Source organism: Agelaius tricolor, unplaced genomic scaffold, assembly GCF_023055355.1.
Source record: "Agelaius tricolor isolate 1412-34295 unplaced genomic scaffold, bAgeTri1.0.p SCAF_18, whole genome shotgun sequence".
Lineage (NCBI taxonomy): Eukaryota > Metazoa > Chordata > Aves > Passeriformes > Icteridae > Agelaius > Agelaius tricolor.
Window position 1 is genome coordinate 11908962 of NW_027269278.1, and position 20191 is coordinate 11929152.

Consider the following 20191-nt stretch of genomic DNA (forward strand, 5'->3'; position numbering starts at 1 on the left):
TCCAAAACCGATGGCTGGGCGGGCGGAGGGGCGCGCTGTGCGCCAATGGGAGAGGCTGAGCGCCGTGAGGCGGGGGTGGGGCTGGCGCGCGGCAGATAGGCGGGCGGCGGCGGGCGCGCGGGCACGTGACGGAGGTGAGGGGAGCCCGGCGGCGGTGGCCGGGGCGGCGGAGGGTGAGTGTGTCCGTCCGTCTGTCCGTCCGTGCCCTCCCTCCACAGCCGCTGCGGCTCCGGAACGTCGGGGCGGGGGAGCAGGGAACGGACTCGCCCGCGGCGTGAGGCGGTGGGGGAGCCCGGCCTGTCGTGGGGCGTGCGGCGGGGCGCTGCTGGGCCCTGGGGGGTGGGCGGCCCGTGCGTGGTCCCGGCCCCATGCCGGAGGTGGGAGGAGGCGGGGACCCCCCCGGCGTCAGGGCGAGAGGGACGGCCCGGGGAGACCCCTGAGGCCGGGGGCGGGCGCGGGGCTGCGGCGGCGGCGCCGGGTCCCGCCCGGCACCCGCAGGGCTCGGAGCGGCCTGGGGGAGCGGCGGCTCTTCTGGTAAGTTCTGGGAGCGCCGCTCCGGGCAGCGGCTGGCGCTAGGGCCGCGTGGTGGAAGCGGGAGGGAGGCGAGGGTCGCACGTAGATGTGGGCAGCGAGTGGTTTAGGTTTTATCTGGCTACGTGCTCCATGTCGGAAATAATCTTGAACGTGCTCTCCGTGAAGCCCCGCAAAGGGCGATCAGGGGGTGGTTGCAGAGCATGGCGTGGGCCTGGCTGGGGCTGTGCGAGGGGAAGGAGAAGCCTCTGGAAGGGGGGAGCTCATGGCGCGGAGCTGGAGTCCCAACAGGTGAAGTGCAGGCGAGGAATCTGCAGCAGGAAGATCTGAGAATTTAAAGGAATTGAAATGCCTGCTTTGATTTTTGTCCCCCAAATATCGTTCGCATTGGATGTCTTTAAAATAGTGTATAAATGACATCTCATTTCTCATTTCTGGCTGAGGATTGTATTGTGCGCTTTTAAAAGAAAAAAAAAAGCCCCACACCTTTGAATTAAAGCATGTACAGCACACTGCTTTCTAATCTGTACTGATTCTAAAGTGTGAACTTTCACCTGCAGGTTTCTGGTTCAGAACTTTCTAGGCTACAGAAAGAGAAATCCTGCAGGTGATTTGGTTGTGAAGGGAAATGGACTTGTATTAATGGCAGTAGTAATGGTAAAGGTCGAGACCTCAAGATGATCAATGTTAACATAATTAATGCTGCAGAGCTTCTGCAGATCATCGTGGAAAACTCTTTCTGGAACTTATTTAGAGTATGTTAGATGTCTGAAAACTGGTCTCTAGGCATGTAATGTATTTCTAAATGTAGTGTGTTGACTTCACGTTGTCAAGTAAGCATGGTTATCACATGGGTTTTATGGGACAGTCTTGCACGTTGTGATTTTGGTTGTTGCTAAAGTACTGCAAAGAGAGAGCAGAACTATAATAACGTATGAGCTAATGCAGATAAAATAATGGTTAAATATAGGTTGGTGTATATATATTACTCTACGTTCGCACTGAGGTACCTGACTTCAAAGACCACTTTATTCTTAATTTGGCTGTATTTGATGGACTTATGCAAAACACTTAATTATACTGGGAAAAGGTCCGAGTAAAACTTTGTGTTTGTGTTAACTTCTAGTATTTCTAGTTTTAAAAAAACATCATGAAGAAGATCCTTGTACAATTTACAGGCAACATCACAAGCTGTGTATGATATGTAAACTGCTTTTTGGGATCAACTGCCCTCCTAGGAAGGGAATCTAGTGTAAAATAGTAAGGAAGTTTTGAAATTCCATCAGTTTACACTCTCATTTTGTGTGCTTTAGCCCTTCCCCCTGAGTAAATGAATAAATTCTTTACAGAGAATGCACTGAGACTTGTCCTTAGCTCCATCTTTTACTTCTTTTTTCTGGCCTTTGATTTTCTGCTTCTGGTAGTAATCATGGTGGCAGCCTGTTCTTGCTGGAATCAGTTCTGTAGCAGGGCAAACTTGAATTGATTTCTAGGTGTGATGGTCTCAAAGATCTTGGGGTCCCTCCAGATCTGCCCCCACTAATATAATTTTCCTAGCAGCCCATCTGTTTTATGAGGTCAAAAAGCCTCATGGTTCTGTCTTACCCTCCAAGGACTTCCAGTTCTGCAGGAAGGATATCTGTGCTGACAAACAGTATCTGCTTTTTGCTTCTGTACTGTATCTGCTCTGTTGTACATTATTTTTAGAAACTGGCATATTTGAAATGCCTATTAAAAGCAAGCTTTGTTACTGTCCCTTTTCACACCTAATCCCTTGCCTGGTTTGTGCTCTCTACAACCCAAACAGGAGGCAGCTTTTTTTGTGGGGATCCCCAAGAGAGGTTTGGCTAATCCTTTCCAGGAGACTTCTTCCTCATGTAGACGTATATCCCAGCCACTCCTTACTGAAGGGAGGGGGGAGGGAAGGGGGTGTAGGAGGGTAAACCACCACCATGGAGAGTTCTTGCCTCTCTTCTCTTGTTAGTAAGGTGGTTTTCTTTAGCCTTGTCTGCTATTCATTGAGTTATGATGTTAAAGGCAGAATCTTCACAATACTGGAAACTGTCCAGCTGAAAAACAGTATTTCAGAGGAAAAAGTGTTGTCTGCATTATATGAGTTGTTGTATATACATGAACATAATTTTATTATATCCCCTTTCAAGGGGTGCTGAGGCACTTACTGACTGTTGAAATTACAGTATTTGGCCACACAGTTTTCAGCTTCACCGTGGTGTCCACCCCCCAAATCTGCCTGAAGACAGCTCAGGCAGGTGCAGGTGACAGACCTGCACTTGAAACTGTGGTATTGAACTGGCTCTGCTGCCAACAGCTTTATTTCCTCTATCCTTGGCTGCTTACTTTCACTGGTACTGCTGCATCTCTTTTTGCTTTTGCTGCTGGGTTGGCCTGGGGTATTGATTCAGGGTTAAAATAACATGGCAGAAGGACTTGGAGCCATCTTAAACCATCGGCTGGTTCATCATGAGCCTGTGTAAACAGTTACCCTGGCACCGCACAGGAGGCAGGATGTGGAAGGCAGAGGGATTGTGAGATGTAGAAGAGATTTCCTCTGCTCTTCAGTAGTTCTGACTCTAGGAAATTAGTGCACTACCAAGTAGGGTAACTGAGCCTTTGCTCAAAACCCACAGAACTCTCATTTGAGGGGGAAAATGTATCTGTGTCTCAGCCTTTCTGTTCTTGTCTCCTTGCAATTATTTTTGTGTTGTGATGAATCATCTTTATGTTGACTTTAAATTTTTCTTCCCTAATTCTTGCCTTGCATGAGGCATTGTGCTTGTTTTCACTGGTGTGCTTCTGCTGTGAGTACCACACTGGATCCCAGTGTTGGGAGCACAGGACTTTGCTAGCTGGATTTGTTCTTCCTTTGCTTAAGTCACTCAGCTGAGACTTCAGTTACTGCTGAAAGAGAAACCATTGATGCTCATCCAGTTAAATTGCATAGGTGTTGTTTGTAGTAAGTGTTTTATTTTCATAGGATCTATTTGGTCTGACTCTTTAATTATTTCTTTAAAAAGAGCAAGTAGTAAACCAGATAGCCAGTAGCCATTCAAATGTAGTTATACATTCTGAAATATGCTGTATTAAGAACTGGCTTGATGAACCACTGAAATAGATTAGTAACCAAGGAGATGATTAAACTGGTTTTGCAGGCTCTGTTTGACCTGACAGGGGAGTTACTAAACAGTATGTTCTGGAAGAATGATAGCAGAGGGCTTGAAGATCCTTCCCATGGGCAATTTCACTCTCTTCCAGGGGACCTGTATGTTAGGGAGAGTAGTGACAACTGTCTGTTGTATGAGTGCTTCCAGTGTTGTACCAATAATAAAAAAGAACTTTCTCCTTTATGCCCAGAAAAAGGGGAATTCTAAATAAAAATGAATCTTTGAAGATGCATGACTTTCTTGAAAGCCTTGAACTCCAAAGGTTGCAATCACTTAGTCCTACATGGTAGGAGTTGTGCTTTTGGGGTAAGATCCTGATTCTGTTTCTGAATCCCACTCCAATTTGGTTTTGATTTTACTTGGTGAAAAAGTAAAGTCTGTAGTGCAGATGTTCTAGGAGACTGTTTCCAGCACTCTGCTATAGATCTTACAAGTACTGGGGTGAAATGTTTCAGCTTTTTGGCAATCAGGTGCACAGTTCTCAAATGTCAGCTCTGACGTTTTCTGGGGTAGAAGCTGGCCATGGGTCTGTGCAGAGAGAACAAGTAATCTGTAGCACTGACAGTCTCAAACTGGGATTGGGATTGCAGTAGTTTTCCCTTCAATCTGAGTGGTGTGCCAATGTCTGTGACTGAAGACTTTATTTTAAAAAAAAGTACATGGAGATATCTCTGACTTGAAACGTTGTTATGGTGAAAGTGATGGTTACACTGAAGGAGAATGGAGACGTCAGAAGCTCTCACCTCTTATGAAAGTGTTCCTTTGTTAATGGCTTTTGGCAATTGCATGATCAGAAATACACCAACCTGCAGAAATACTGCACAGTTTAACCTGAGGAAGGGAGGTGCAGGCAGAGTAAAAAATGGCCAAGGATGGTAATTGCTTGGAAATTGGACACTTTAAGGAAGAAGTCAGATCATAATAGAGGAGGTGAGAGTGTCTGAATGTTAGACTATGTTTGAGGTGGCTAACTGAACACCTGTAGTTGCCAGCAACTTAAAATTCTACTGAAAAATTGATTTATGCCTGTTTTGTATAAAACCTGAGTTGTATCTCTCTTCCCCCTCCCTTCCTCTTCTATTTAGGAATAACCTAATTTACTAGGGCATAATTGTGTTTATGTTGTGTCCCTAAGGATTGTGTAAAGTGAATTTGAATTTTTTTCCTGTAGCAGTACATCCATTATGGATAGAAATAGCTTTTCAGATATCGAAAATGTGTGCCTCACTTAAATTGCTCTTCTGAGAACATAGTGCCTTTTTTCTATAATTTAGTCAGCTTTTTATATTGTTTAAGGTTAAACAGAATAAGGAATTTGTCATGATAACTGGCAGGTTGCAGAAGAAGCTACCAGCCTGTACTCAAGCTATATGAATGGTAGCTTATGTTGAATTTGGGACTGATTTAATATGTAGGAAATGTCCTAAGCAGCTTTCTGCAGGGATATAAACTTGTGACAACTGCTGCCAATGACTCTAAAGAGGTAAGGACCTGAAACTGGATTAGCTTCTCTTCAGACTTTTTTGTGGGGGGTGATGAAGCTTGCTTGGTAACTTGACCATGAAATACTTCTTCCTTGAAATGAGGTTGAGCAAGGCCTCAAATTCAGACAGAGCATTAAAAGATAAGTGTAGCAGGGTAGGTACCTGTGGGTGGCTGTGTCAGGAGCACGGACATGCCCAGCAAACTTCTGCCCCTGCTGTGTGGTCCCTGGCAGAATTGTCTGGTTTCACTAAGATGCTTTGACAGAAGAATTTCTGAGGCCACGTGCCTGTGCCACTTGGGTGTGAGCATTTACCAAAGTCCATTTGCTGCTGACAAATATTTTCAAAGGGTTGTAGTTGAGGTGGGATTGTGAAGTAGGTAATTATTACATATGGAGTCGGTACTGGCAGGAAAGTTGTGGGGGATGATTTAATTCTTTCATCAAAACTTTCCTGCTGGTTGGCTACTGGTGAGATTACTTAAAGGATTACTTGCATGCTAAACCATTAATACCCTTTGCACAAGGTTGGGAGGAGGGGTGCAGAAACTCCTTCCTTTTGGGAAAGGAGAGAATTGGCTCATTTTTAACTTTGGTATATTTTTAAGATTAACTTTGTCATATCACTTTCCGAATCATGACATGCTCATTCTATCTGCGTAGTATAATTTGAAAGCAGTTATAAAACTGTATTATCTTCCTGAATTTAGCTCTATTTAAAAAAAATTTTAGTGAAGCCCTATTGGTAAGGTAAAACAAAACCCTTTCCAAGGAAGGTGTTTTTGTGCAGTTTCATCTGTGGTTCCTTCAGTCACACAGGGCACATCCAGAGTTTTAAAGATCACTTTTTCAGATGAAGTTTCAGGCTTTTATTTCTGTATTGCTTTTATGCTGCTGGGTATGAATTTATTCAAAGAACACATTATCTGTGCAGGAAGAATTTGCAGCTCCAAGGATACTGATGTCTGCTTGACCCTTTTCAGCCCTTGGTTTTGTGTTGTGGCTCTCACACTAATAAGAGCTGTTTTGAGGTCTGAAACCATTTTCAGTTTTGGCTGTACACTGTGCATTAAGCAAACAAGCTTTGCTCATATATAACAGCCCTTGGAAGTTTTTGTCAGCTATTCCTTCTGGAATGATTTTCCTTTAGGCTCAGAGGTGTTTGGGTGCAGTTACCTGAACTGACTGGGGGAGGTCTCTGCACATGCATTTGGACTATAATCCTCAAGGCCATCACTATTGTTGGAAAAGTGGCTTCAATTGCATGTTCCTGTAGTGACAAACTGGTCATGACCTCAGCTCAAGTCTTTAAAATACAATTTTGTTGTAGTTATAAAACTACAGTTATAAAGTTTTTAAATCCTGTCATTAGAAGTAAGTTAAAGAATAATCTAGGAATGGTAGGTCTAGTATGCAGCGTAGTCTTGGAAAATTGGATAATGCTGATAAGCTTTTGAGAGTGTAAACTCTTTTAGTTGCCTAAACGTGCATTGGAAAGTTGAAAGTTTGTTTCCTAGCATGATCTTAAACCCCTACAGGCACTGTTAACTCTGCTTGAGTTATGTTTGAAAGTCTGCAGGGCTGCAGTGTGAGGTAGGAATGTAAGGGAAGGAGGGAGGGGATGTTTGGTTTTATACTTGTTTTCAAAAAAAGTTCAGTTTCAGTTGTACCTCTGGTTTTGGGAGGAAAATTGGGAGTGGGATTCAAAGGAGAAAAGATGAGCAAGGCACCGGTTGTTGTTGTGAGGGTTTTGGGCAGATAAAACTGAGCAGGGTTCTGGGAATGTTGCCTTCTGTATCAACCTAAAGATACAGTGATCTTGTCGCTTTTCTAGGAGGAAAGTCAAATTGAAACCCATTTTACTTACAAGGTATTTTAAGCTACAGCTTGCCAATATCCATCGTGTTTCAGGTGTGACAATGTGCTGAGCACCTTATGAATTAGTTTAGGTGTGATATTTTAATTCTGTAAGGCTCCAGTTAACAGCTACTCTTTCCTTGGTCATCTTGTTAAATTAGAGATTGAAAGAAGGGAATTGAATCAAGTGGCAGTTTCCAGGAGCTTCAACTGCTTATAGGCATCTGCCAGTAGTAGCAATGACTGTTGGCAGTAATTCTACAATAAAACCTGGGGAAGGGGCTTGATTATTGAAAATACCAGAGCTCTGCATTTAAAAGAACAAAAAATGTGTTTAACAGGAGATGAGGATTGAGTACTCTGCAAAATTACTGGTTTTTAATTAAATAGAAAATTTTATTCCAATTTCTGGGTTGAATGGAAGCTTGAATTCCTGCATGGTGTATTTAAAGTCCTTCATAAGCCTGAAATAGGTTTTCTTTTTAGGCTTTTACAGCCGCATATGTTGTGGTGTCATGTATGTTTCTGCTGTCCTGCTTGTGGGCTGTGACAGTGCAAAATTCTGACACTTCTGCATGATCTGCAGAATGTGTACACGTGGTTCTCCACTGAGTTAATATCTGTTTGATATTAAATACTCAGCTTTATGTTGTGTTCCTTCCCAGCTTTTAGAGCTGTCTCAGGCAGATGCTGTAAACAACAGAGCTGGAGAGATAAGTTTGCACTTCACCTGTTGCCTTGGATGCTCTGATCTGTACCGAGAAGCATCGTGTGGCTCTGTGTGCAGTGCTGGCTTGACCACTTTGCCTTGTCCTGTTTATTCAGAACATGGAGCTGAAATGGCTGCTGTGTGTGACCCTGCTAGCCCTCGGGATCCTTGCTCTCCAGGCACATGATACAGATGAAGACAATGATGCTGATGATGTAGTTGATATTGAGGATGACTTGGATGATGGTATTGAGGATGTAGAAGAGTCAAAGTCTGAAACAAGCAGTGCTCCTCCAGCTCCAAAGGTTTGACATAGAGTTTCTTTTAACAATAGAATTACTGCTTGTGTTTTGGTTAATGGGAGTCTGATCAGAGTTGTCTTTATTTTCTTGGCCTGTTATAATGTTATAAAAGATGTTATCTAGGAGTAGGGCTTGGAATTGAGGTTGGCTGCTTTGTTCCTGTTTTCATGTCCCCCATGTTCTTCCAGAAGACTTAGATCTATCCTTGAAATCTGTGATGTGAGTATCAGGAGTTGAAATTTCCAGTTAGGTATATACTTGAATTTTCCTTGCAGACAAGAGCACAACAACTTGGCACAAGCAGCAATATTTATGTAATTTCTGTGTTTATGCTTCAAGAATGTCCAGGTGAGCTGTACTTGAATGCAGGAGGGAGTGTGAGCTTTACATGCCTGTATTTCTGTAGAATAAAGAATGTGTCTTGAAAGGTGCATAAATGCCTCCCTTTTCCAACAGGTTACTTACAGGCCCCCTGTCCCAACTGGTGAAGTTTATTTTGTGGAATCTTTTGATAAAGGAACTCTGGATGGGTGAGTATAATCTGAAGGATGATTTGCTACAGCAAATAATGTAAAATCTTCATGAAAGGCAATGAAACCCTCCCTGCAGAACTTGTATTATTCAAAACTGAGTCAAAGGGCCCCTGTTCAGCTGGGATTACAGTAATGACTTTTTGAGGCTAGGTGTTCAGATGCTGAGTTAAACCAGTATTTCCTTAAGTTCTAGTCATAAAGGGGAGGTGAGGCCATTAACATGTGGCTTTTTGACTTTCCTTAGGTGATGTGAGGATGGTAAGGTGCTACTTCTGTTTTTGTTTTTTGGGGTTTTTTTTGTAGGAGTGAGGTACTTGCTCATGAAGCCATGGTCCTACCTTGGGGTGGGAAGTAGCAAACATAGAAAAGTTTGTGGGCTTGGAAAACAGAACTCCTTAGGGGATCAAGATTCTGGAATGTAGTCATGGGACAGCAAGGGCTACCTTATCTTAAGGGCAGGATTTTTAGTGTGTGTGTGGTGGTGGGAAGTACGTTTTTCAAACCGTTGGGTGTCTGTCTTCTAGATGGGTCCTTTCCAGAGCCAAGAAAGATGATACAGATGATGAGATTGCCAAATATGATGGTGAGTCCAACCCAGGTTTTGGATGATAAATGTTTCTGATGCTGTTTGTCATGTATGAAAAAGAGGTGCAAGTCTTTCTTGTCTGTTTCTCAGCTACAATTATTTTCAGTGAAGAAAATGAGAGGGATGCTTATATACCTGGCTAATAATAAAATGTAGTTCTAATTTAAACAAAATATCCACTCAGAGATTTTAAGCTCAATGAGTGTTTGGTCAATTTCCTCCCCAGGTAAGTGGGAAGTTCAAGACATGAAGGAAACGAAGCTTCCAGGAGACAAAGGGCTTGTAATGGTGACCCGAGCCAAGCATCATGCAATTTCCTCCAAACTTTCCAAGCCATTTGTGTTTGATACCAAACCCCTTATTATACAGTAAGTAAAGAATAATTTGATGTTCTGTTGATTCCAGGGTGACAGGATAGCAAGCTGAGGTTAATTCCATAACTGAGCTTTTGTTTACTGGGTGTCTAGATGACACCAGATGTTGTAACATATTATTACACTGTTTTGAGTAAGAGTAAAATAGTACCCCAGCTTCCCAAAGTGGGGAGTTAGTAACAGCATGGGTTTTTCTGAAGGCTGGAAAAGGAAGAAGTCTCTGCAAACTAGTCTTGGTAACCTGTCTTGTGGCTTCAGTTCACTTGATTTAATTGTGGTAACAAGGTCAGGCAACTGACTTTTGTACTGCTAATTGTGGAAATCCTTGTCCTTTTGAAAGAATGCTGGCATGTAAGTAGGTCAGGGCACTTTCTTATACAGTAAACTGCTCCCTGTTTCTGAGGAGAAGTGGACAGAGGGGTAAAGATGCATTTGTTTCCTCCTTCCTGTGTCTTAGTTCATTTGCCATGGAAGGTGGACACCTTACATAGGTCACAACTGTTGTAAAAGAATCTGCTTGCATGTATGTTAGACTAACAAGTCAGGGGAAAAACATAATTCAGTGAGAACAGTTGAGTTGTGCACTATTAGTGATGTTATCAATTTTAAACTAAGAGTAAATTAATTTGTATTTGCACAAGATAATGAATTGGTCATTTTGCTTTGCACTGTTTAGTTTTGGCTCAGAATACTAGGCTAAAAATAAAGTCCAGTGGTCATCCACTCCAGCTGCTGGCATTGTGAGAGGATCAAGCATACTTAGCTTATTCCTGACAGAGATGTTTTGCCTTTTTCAGGCTCCTTGGCATCCTTAAATACTGTTGTATGCTTAGAACCCTAAAGGGGCTTCTCCTAAAATCCAATTGTTTTTGCTTTGTAGTCCTGCAAACTGAGTTGTCTGTCTACTGTTGTAGTTGTGGGGAAAATAATTGGTTTGCCTTAATCCCTGTTGAAGTGTCATATACTGGAAAGCTTTTTCTTCTTCCTCTCTGCTTCTAGGTCATTATTGTTTAGGCCGGCACTCAATTTCTTTAATCTCTTCTGTCAGGGTAATTCTTATAAATCTTCAATTTTTAAACTGTTTCTCAGGCTCTTGTGAATATTTTCTTAGTCCTTTTTTATATATGTATCTATATGATGGTGTCTTTAATATTCACTGGATAAATGATTTAAAGCAAACAACAAAACAGCGTTACTGTTAATTTGTACTGACAAAATTGTAATTGTGTATTGCAAAAATAATTTTTCCTCATGTATAACATGTGCTCTCCCCTCTTCTATCCAAAACTAAAATTAGGTATGAAGTAAACTTCCAAAATGGAATAGAGTGTGGTGGGGCCTATGTGAAATTGCTTTCAAAAACCCCTGAGCTGAACCTGGTGAGTAATGCTCCTACTTTTGGGTATTAGCTGGGAAAGAACTTGAAGTTTTTTCACTTTGCTTCTTTTTGAAGAAACCTTTTTAGTGAAGGCGGTGGGGCCTGATTGCCCAAGTACTTTGCACTCAGCATTTTCCCAGTGCTTTCAGTTGGAGAGGATAAGTACTGAAATGTGACGGCCTCTTGAGTGGAAACTGGAGTTCCCTAATAACTGAGCAGTTGAAGACCTTTGCCAAACTCTGCAGTACTTCAGATTTTCCTGGGTTCTAGAACAAAAAAGGAGGTGCTTAGGAGAGTGGCCAGCTCCTAAGGCCTAAGGACTGCATTTTGTCCTCTCACTGAAGTGGTTTAGCCTGTTCAGATGAGGCTGAACTGCTGGGTAACCTTGCATGGGCTCCTGTAGCCTATGGGTTTTCTTCAGCCATTTTTCTAGACTTTATAAGATGTACCTTTTATGACTTGTTATCCATCCTTTTTTCCTGCAGTCTCATTGGAGTTGTAGTATTAATACAATTTCCAAACTATTAAAAAACTCCAAAACAACCACAAACACTCAGAACACAACTTGGCTGCCTAATCAGTTTCATATGTGCATTGAATTTTCAAATAACGTTAGCAAGAACAAATAGACTTGCAGAGTTCAGTGATGGTTATATCCAGTTAGATCATAGATTGAGGCATACCCCAGTTCATAAGTGTAGACTAAATGTAGCTTGGCTTCACTTTTAGTGCTGCTTATTACTTTGTGTGAAAGGAACTCCGTGGCCTTGCTAGCCTTTCATTACTGCCAGTAGCTGATACTTGTAATTGATAACTTTTAAAATACTTTGTTGTAATGTAGAAATATACTGAAACATTGTGGGTGTCACACTAATATTTTGGATAACACCTGAATAGCTGGTGTTTTCCATGTGGAAAGTAGACCCCAAAGGTGCAAAATTAAATAGCTGGGATAGTTCTTAGCACATTGTTTTTCTGGAGGCTTATATGAGGAACTTAAGCTTTAGTGTGGAGACTTCATGGGTTTGATATTCAAGTTGCAGAATAGTTTTTAATGAATTGGGAATTCTTATGCTAGGCAATGACTGAAGTTGTATTTCAAGATAATGGAGTGAGTTATTGTGTTGTTTTATAGGATCAGTTCCATGACAAAACTCCATATACAATAATGTTTGGCCCTGACAAATGTGGAGAGGACTATAAATTGCACTTCATCTTCCGGCACAAAAACCCAAAGACCGGCAAATACGAGGAAAAGCATGCAAAGCGCCCAGATGCAGATCTGAAGACTTATTTTACTGATAAGAAGACTCATCTTTATACTCTAGGTATGGTGACTGCTAACTATGCACATTAATAATTACTACATCTTCGTCACCAGAAGCTCAAAGTGAGCCAGATGAACAGGTGAATATTTGTGCCAATGCACCATACAACGAAAAGCTACTTGAAAGCTTCAAATGCAAAAACTGATTGTCTGTGCAAAGGTTTATTTCATCCTTCCAGGAAGTCTTGATTCATGTAAGAAAGGTCATGCAACTTGAACTTAATACTTAAAGGAGAAACTGAATTTCAGGGCAGTTGTAAGTAACTTGAACTAAGTAAATTTGAAATAATTATCAGCGTGTATACACTGCCTGAATGCTGCCTCTGGGTAACATGGGGTAAGCTGAGCTTTAGATGTGGAGGTGTCATAGTTTGTTTTAGTTTTGTTTGTATTTTTTTCTGCATTCATGTACCAGACAAACTCAGGAGTTCTTGAAATAGTGTCTAGTATATTAGCTATGATCAAAATCTTTCAGGAAGTACTTAGGAGTGTCTGTGTCTTTTCCTACTACAGAGACAACAGTAGATAAAGAAGTGAGATTAAAATCCTGTAAGTCAGTAGTAGGAAGTCTTAGTCTGGAGTAGAATATGAGTATATACATTCTTACTACTAAAGCAATACTTCCTGTGCCAAAGTCAACTTGTTGTGGTAACTGCTAAATCACTTTACAAACCTCCATGCTTTTAACACACGTAGGACTTCTGCCAGGAGTCTGCCTTCTCACAGGGTGAGATATGGTGCATCATCAGTAGTTGCACTTTGGTATAAGGAGAAAGGTTCTTAGCAGTTCTTTAGAGCAGTTGATGGGTAGGTGGTAGCTTGGGTTGTACAGTGGTGATGAGTGATGCTTTATGACTCATGCTTTGTATAGTACATGCAATGACTACATCAACTTTTTTTCCTTACAGTCTTGAATCCTGACAATAGTTTTGAGATACTTGTTGATCAAACAGTTGTCAACAGTGGGAATTTGTTGAATGATATGTCACCTCCTGTGAATCCACCCCGAGAGATTGAGGACCCAAATGACCAGAAGCCTGAGGACTGGGATGAGAGACCAAAAATCCCAGACCCAGATGCTGTTAAACCAGATGACTGGTAAGGTGTTGGAAGGGTGGAATTGAGGGAATCCTTAGCCCCATAAATTTGTCTTGATCAAAAGTAGTAGTAATACTTTGCAGTTGGCACCTTGATATGCCATGAGGGACATGTGTTAGGATTGCAAGGCAATTCCTTTCTGAAATCATGGCGTGACCCTGACAGAAGGGAAGGTGGCTGTCTGTCTAGAGCAGTGGGCTGGTTCAGAGTCTGTAGGATCATGCCCTGGGCTTAAGAACTTACATGTTGTCTGTGTTAACACATAATGCTCTGCCCTCAAGGGATGAGGATGCTCCTGCAAAGATCGTGGATGAAAACGCTGTGAAACCAGAGGGCTGGCTGGATGATGAGCCAGAATATGTAGCAGACCCTGATGCTGAGAAACCTGAAGATTGGTAAGTTTGCTACCTCTTGCAAATGGCAGCAATTATCTCATGACTTTGGTACTGATGTTTGCAGTTCATTGTTGCTTGCTGACAAAGTTGCTGTTCAGGCTGTTTTTCTCCAAAAGTAGAAGGCAGTGGTCTGAGGACTCATGTTCAGCATGCATTCACCTCCACGTTTTTCAATTCTTCTGTGACTGTAAGCAGAACAGGGCAGGGATGTTTACCTTGAAGTAGAACTTACTTGGAAGGGAGAGTGGGGGAGGCTGTGCTCAGAGACTGGCTTTTGTTGATCTTCTGTGCTTCACAGTTAGTCTTTGAAATCCTTGTTCCTTCTGCGGTATATTTATCTACAGACTTATGCTATACAAAGTTTCAGCGTCTTCTTTTAGTGGTAGGAATTTAGATTTTCCCAGAAATTGGACATTGTCTGAGCCATATTCTGTATGAAGGCAAGGGGTGGACTTCAAAACTGAGTTTGCCTTTTCAGGGATGAAGATATGGATGGTGAATGGGAGGCACCTCAGATTGCAAATCCTAAATGTGAGACAGCTCCTGGCTGTGGTACCTGGCAGCGCCCAATGATTGACAATCCAAACTACAAAGGCAAATGGAAGCCTCCTATGATTGATAACGTGAACTATCAGGTTTGTGTTTTCACCAGCTTAAGCTGGTGGCCAGTAAAGCATCTCTCTCACAAAAAGCAGAATGATTTAGATTCAGCAGATGTAATTAGAAATTCAAGTGCAGTCATTATTGTGCTGTGTTTCAAGTGGACAGATTCAAACTGCTTTCTTATCAGGCATCACTTCATTGTATTGATTCCCAAAGACTGATGAGTTGCACCTGTAGATGTTGTAATTAAGTGCAATGGATTGTTGCATCTCTCCATTCATAATGGGCTGAAAACTGAAATTTGTCTTCTAGTAGGTGAGGCTGAATGTCTTTTGTCTTTTCTAGGGTATATGGAAACCTAGAAAGATCCCAAACCCAGACTTTTTTGAAGACTTGGAGCCTTTCAAGATGACTCCTGTCAGTGCTGTGGGACTTGAGTTATGGTCCATGACATCTGACATCTTTTTTGACAACTTTATTATCTGTACTGATAGAGCTGTGGCTGATGATTGGGCCAGTGATGGATGGGGACTGAAAAAAGCAGCTGATGGTGCTGCAGAGGTGAGAGAGGAAGGTTTAATTGTGTGCTGTGGAGTGGAACAGTAGAAGCACCTCTGCTGTTCTCTCTCTCAGCCTTTGTCAATATATACCTGTATGTGCTAAGGCTGAGGGTTTTGCTAAACCAGGTGGGAGCCTCAATTCATAATTACAGTATGTTAATGGTTGCTATAAGTAACTAAGAGCACTCACTGCTCTCTTCTGAGATTTTGCTCTGATATTTGGACTGTTTAGCCTAATTCTTCATTTGTAAGCTATGGGAAGAGTAATTGTGCAGGTTAGCTTGATTTTTTTAATTTTTTTTTTTTTTAGGTCTGAAATACAATGTTTAAAGTTGCAAAAAGCATATTTGAAAATGTTGTAGCTTAAACTTAGCTGCTAGCTTGTGGTATGAGGTGGAATTTGACAATTCTCATGGTCTTACAGCCTGGTGTTGTGGGCCAGATGATGGCAGCTGCTGAAGAGCGTCCCTGGCTTTGGGTAGTCTACATCCTCACTGTGGCTTTGCCAGTGTTCCTTGTTGTCCTTTTCTGCTGTTCTGGAAAGGTAAATGCATTTCCTGTGATAATTAGCCTCATGTTTAAAAGGATGTTCAGTAAAATGTGCCTGAATGTCACAAATAATTGCCTGGGTTTGTCATTGCCTTTCAGAAACAGCCAAGTGCTGCAGAATACAAGAAGACTGATGCTCCTCAGCCTGATGTGGTGGATGATGAGAAAGAAGAAGAAAAAGATAAAGGGGAAAAAGAAGAGGAGGAGGAAGAGGAGGACGCAAATGAGGAAAAGCTTGGTAGGTAAAGTAGGTAATCTTGAATGATGTTCTCCTGATATAATAAACCAACAGGATGGGCAGATAAGAAATAAAGCCAATGGTGAACTGAAGATAAGTCAGGAAGGAGAATGTTTTGTTTTTTTTTTTTTTTTTTGTAATTTTAATTTTTTTTTCCCATTTTTCCTTGAAGAGAAGCAGAAAAGTGATGCTGATCTAGGAAGTGCTAGTCAAGAGGAAGAAGAAGAGGAGGAGGAGGAAGACAGGAAACCTGCATCAGAGGTAAGAGTGCCTAATCTTTGAAGGAAGCTGATGGATTTTCTTTCCTAGGTTGTGTAGAACAGGCCTTACTACAGTGTTAAAAGTTAACCTGGCTCATGTGACCCTCCCTCCCAGTTCAGAACTTTAGAAAACTTAATCTCCCTGAAGAATAGGAATTGCTGTGGCTGACTTGAGCAGGCTTGGGCACCCTGTAAAGGCACTCCCCCTTGAGAGGGGAGTGGGACTGTTGGAAGGCAACTTCCTGAGGCAAAAGGCTTACTCAGCTTCAAGTGCAGTCAGGATGTGACCTTAAGGGCTCTACACTGACACAATGACTCAAAAATGGGTGGAGTGTTGCTTGAAGTTAAAGGATTCTCCCAGCAGCAGAAGCTGTTGAGCACTCTCAACAAATGGTGTACATCCACTGTGAAAACAAAGAATTTGCCTGTTTGCCACAAAGTACTTTCAGCAGTAGGTCCTTTCAAAAAGTGAATTCTAATGCAGATGCGAAAGTGGATTATTTTTCATGGATTTTCTGTAATTGGTTATGAAGGGTATATTTAGGTTTTATTTTATTGATATTTACACAAATTACTTTCTTGCAGGAGGAGGAAACTGTGAATAGATCACCCAGAAACAGAAAGCCAAGGAAAGATTGAAAAAAGTCATAAGAACTTGATCTGTGATTTCTTTTTTTTTGTTGTTGTTTTCAAACATGGTTCTGGGAGAGGACCTTGGACACCTTACATTGAAACTTGGACAAACCTCAAGATTTCACCATCCACAGGTTCCAGTCACACGATCCAATGTAATGGAGTGTCTAGCAGTAAAATATTTGCAATCATCTGTTTTAAAGAGCATCATTCCTGTAGAAAGAAAGCATTTAATATAATGGGCTGTGGATTTTGGAATGTAACATAACTAACCTTTTCATTTTTGGTTTTAAATATTCTTTTCTGTTCTTAAGTAGATTGGTAGAATTTTGTCTCAAACCTTGGCTTAATTTAATATATTAATTAGTGAAATATAACAATGAATCTTGAAAGTGCTAGGTGATAAAAATGCAGTTTTATAACTAGTTTTTTTTACAATATGTAAATTCCTAAATGCACCAATGTCTTTATACCCCGAAAATTTGGTAATTGTTTGAAGAAAAGTTGTCAGTGCATTTGACAACACCCCTGCCCTCAAAAGACAAGACAGCTGGGGGGAGATGTATGGGGAAACCAGTAGTGAAACTCTCTAATCAATCAACTTCATTCTTTTGGGGGGAGGGGAAAGAGGAAGAAGGGGTGGAAGGAAGGGGTTAGGCAGTCTATAAAATATATGCATACTGTGCATGGCTAAAGCCCTGTTAAATGTTGACAAACGATCTAGGATTTGGAGTGGGTCATCTTAATGTGGCATTTAATCCTGCAGAGCTTGCAGACAACCAAGATTATTTGTTCTTGAACTCTTTTTGTAAAGCTGAGGGTTGCTGGGGAGGTGTGGTTAGGCTACTTCCCCCTTTGCCCTCTGTTCAGACACCGATGTTTTCCTCTCTGAGAGGTTACAGCTCTTCCTGAGAGCAGCTTTGCCTCAGCTGCTGAAGCACTTCATGTTCAGCTCATTGTCAAACTCGATTTCATAGCTAGGCCTGCTCCTTTCCAGGGTCCAAACACTGAATAAGACAGTGTCCCATATCCTCTCACTGTTGTCACTGTATGTCTGCTGTAGAAATGGGAGAGGTAGGCAGGTAGACAAGTTGAACTGAGTATTTGTAAAGGAAAAAAACCACAACCAAGATGTCAGTATTGTAGGTGGGGAAGGAGCATGTGGAATCTCTTAACTGGTATGTGAAACTGTTTTAAGTCCTTTTATCTGCTCTTCATGTAACAAGTGCATTCTAAATTATATTGTGAATGTTAGGAAATTCCAATTCCAGCTGAATAAATTTTTTTAAAGTGTTGAGTCTACCATACTACACTGTTTCAAACACCTTTTTTTTTGTGGAATGCAGGTGAGCACTACAAGAGCATTACCTCTGAGGGTGAGATGGATGTAATTCATTACACTGTACCAAATATGTTTCCATTTGGATGTCTATGTAGATAAACTTTTGCCTTTGTTTAGAATGAAATTAAATGTCATGAAATTATTCTTCTTGCACTGAACTTAAACACTCCAGTGTTGTTTGGTCATATGATAGGTATAGTGTGTGGAATAGTTCCCAGGGGTTGTGGGGGAAAGAGTGTTCCAATTACCTTGCAAACAATCTAACCAATTACTAAAAGACTCTTGTTTTGGGTTTTTGTTGGTTTTTTGTTTTTTTTTTTTTTTTTGTAAAACACCTTTTGCTGCCTGTCCTTATGTTGTATCCCTTGGTTGTTGTGTTTGAAATATTAGTGATCACAAATGCATAGCAGGATTTCTGGATCTCTCTGCAGTGTACAAATAAACTATTGTAAGCAAGATACTGGAAGTAATTTCAGACTTCTGTTGGGAGCTATTGCATGTTTAGAATGCCTTTGCCTGTTGAACACCTGGTCAATACTGCTCCTTATTGCAAAAATAGCTTATACTCTGACATGGAAGATGTCATAGCTTAAGCATTGCTACTAGCTTGTTCTCAGGACTGTATTTTTATCAAGGAGCAGCTGCTATTTATGACTCTCAGTCCTTTGAGATGAAGTATATGTAAATGGTTTCAATTCAGCTAATATTTTGAGCACAACATAAAAATCTAATTAATCTAATGGTTTTTTATCTTAATATGCAAATTGCCTTAAACTCCCAAACAATCCCTGTGCATACATGTTCTTTCAAAGCATCAAAAGTGAACTTGAGATCTGCTATCAGCTTTTAAATAGCATTATATTAAAGCTAATTGTAAATCTACATTTGCTTCTGCTAATTCTCCTGAAAAAGTCCTGTCTGCATGTTATGGCTTTTTTTGATACCATAGTGTATGCTTTAAATAATCACTACAATAAATGAAGACTTTCCAAAATGTATAGACAAGTTACTTTTTATCCTGCTTTCTGGCTTGGGTGCCTCAGTTTGACATTAGAATTGCTCTTGTTTTTAAAATCATGAAGGAAAAATACAGCTACCTGCTTATCCTCAGTGCATAAAGCATAGCTGTGTTTTTTAGATTAGTGAAACTCCACCTGGCTGTAACCTGTGAACTGTGTTTGGAACTGTTACAGATCCTGGAACGTGTATTTGGGCCTTTTGTGCCTGTGCAGCCAAGGGTGGCAGCTCTTGACAAGGATGATGCTGAGCTTGAGGTGCTGTATCTGACAAGGGGGGAGTGTTGGGCTGAAATGGTGAATCAAAACAAAACCCGTGGGCTCTGACACACAAGGCAGAAGTGCCGAGAGCAGCTTTTCTCCTGGAGCCAGTGGTTGGTAGGGGCAGTGATAGGTCAGGGTGCATCTAACCCACTAACCCCTTCCAGCAGCGTCCCTGGGTGTGATCTCCCCTCGCTGGCTCTGCTCGGTACTCAATTGTCACAGCTTGAGGCTGTGACCTCTCTACTGTGCTATCAATGTCTGCTTCTGAGATTGACTCCTGTGCCTGAGGAGGGTTTCTTGCAAGTCATGACTACTTGTACATGTCCATGGTTTTTTCTTACCCGTTCCTTACTCCTCCCTCACAAACTCAGCTCCTCCACTGAGGAGGGTACAGATGTGGGGCTTGTGGCTGCTCTGCTCAACCCAAACTGATCGTTAATACCCCTCTTGCCTCATGGTTTGTGAAAGGGGTTTTTGGTTGATTGGGTTTTTGTTTTGGTTTCTTTTTTTTTTTTAGTGTTGCTGGATACAACTATTGTGATTTCATGTCCATTTCAAACAGGTACTTGTAGAAGCAACTTGAAAACAAAATGTAAAAACTAATCAATAAAGAAACTTAAATCTGGTTGGCTTTCTTTGTCTAATTAGCAAAGCTGGCTCAGCCCTCAGCAGGGTGAGGGTGCGGTGAGCCGTGTCCCTCGCGGCTTTTTGTCACTGCGGGGCCGAGCGGGGTCTGCAGCGATGCCCGGGACACGGGGCCGGCCCGGGCCGGGCTCCGCTCCAGCGCCCGGGCTCCTGCCCGCCCCTCCCTGTCAATCACACGAGGCCCCGCCTTCCGCCTCCTGATTGGCTGGGCCGCCTCCTCTCCGCCCCTCGCTACCTGTTCCTTTAAACCGCGCCGAGCACCGCCCCCAGCTCGCCTCCGCTGCTTAATTCGCGCCTCCGCGCCCTCCTATTGGCTGGGAGGGGCG

At 41.9% G+C, this 20191-nt stretch overlaps 1 protein-coding gene across 2 annotated transcripts; it reads left to right on the top strand.

The window, feature by feature from the left end:
• Positions 1 to 58: 58 nt before the first annotated feature.
• CANX (calnexin) lies at positions 59 to 19845 on the top strand. 2 transcript variants are annotated; one of them, XM_071443328.1, is made up of 15 exons: positions 59 to 173; positions 7879 to 8067; positions 8521 to 8594; positions 9122 to 9180; positions 9410 to 9551; positions 10855 to 10936; positions 12071 to 12263; positions 13171 to 13360; positions 13642 to 13755; positions 14234 to 14390; positions 14704 to 14919; positions 15343 to 15462; positions 15567 to 15705; positions 15878 to 15966; positions 16551 to 19845. In XM_071443328.1, exons 2-15 carry the CDS (start codon positions 7882 to 7884, stop codon positions 16602 to 16604), a joined length of 1815 nt encoding a protein of 604 aa, XP_071299429.1. In that variant the 5' UTR covers positions 59 to 173; positions 7879 to 7881; the 3' UTR covers positions 16605 to 19845. The 2 variants fall into 2 exon arrangements, with proteins under 2 accessions (XP_071299429.1, XP_071299430.1); XM_071443329.1 differs by lacking the exon at positions 59 to 173 and adding an exon at positions 420 to 534.
• The last annotated feature ends 346 nt before the right edge of the window (positions 19846 to 20191 follow it).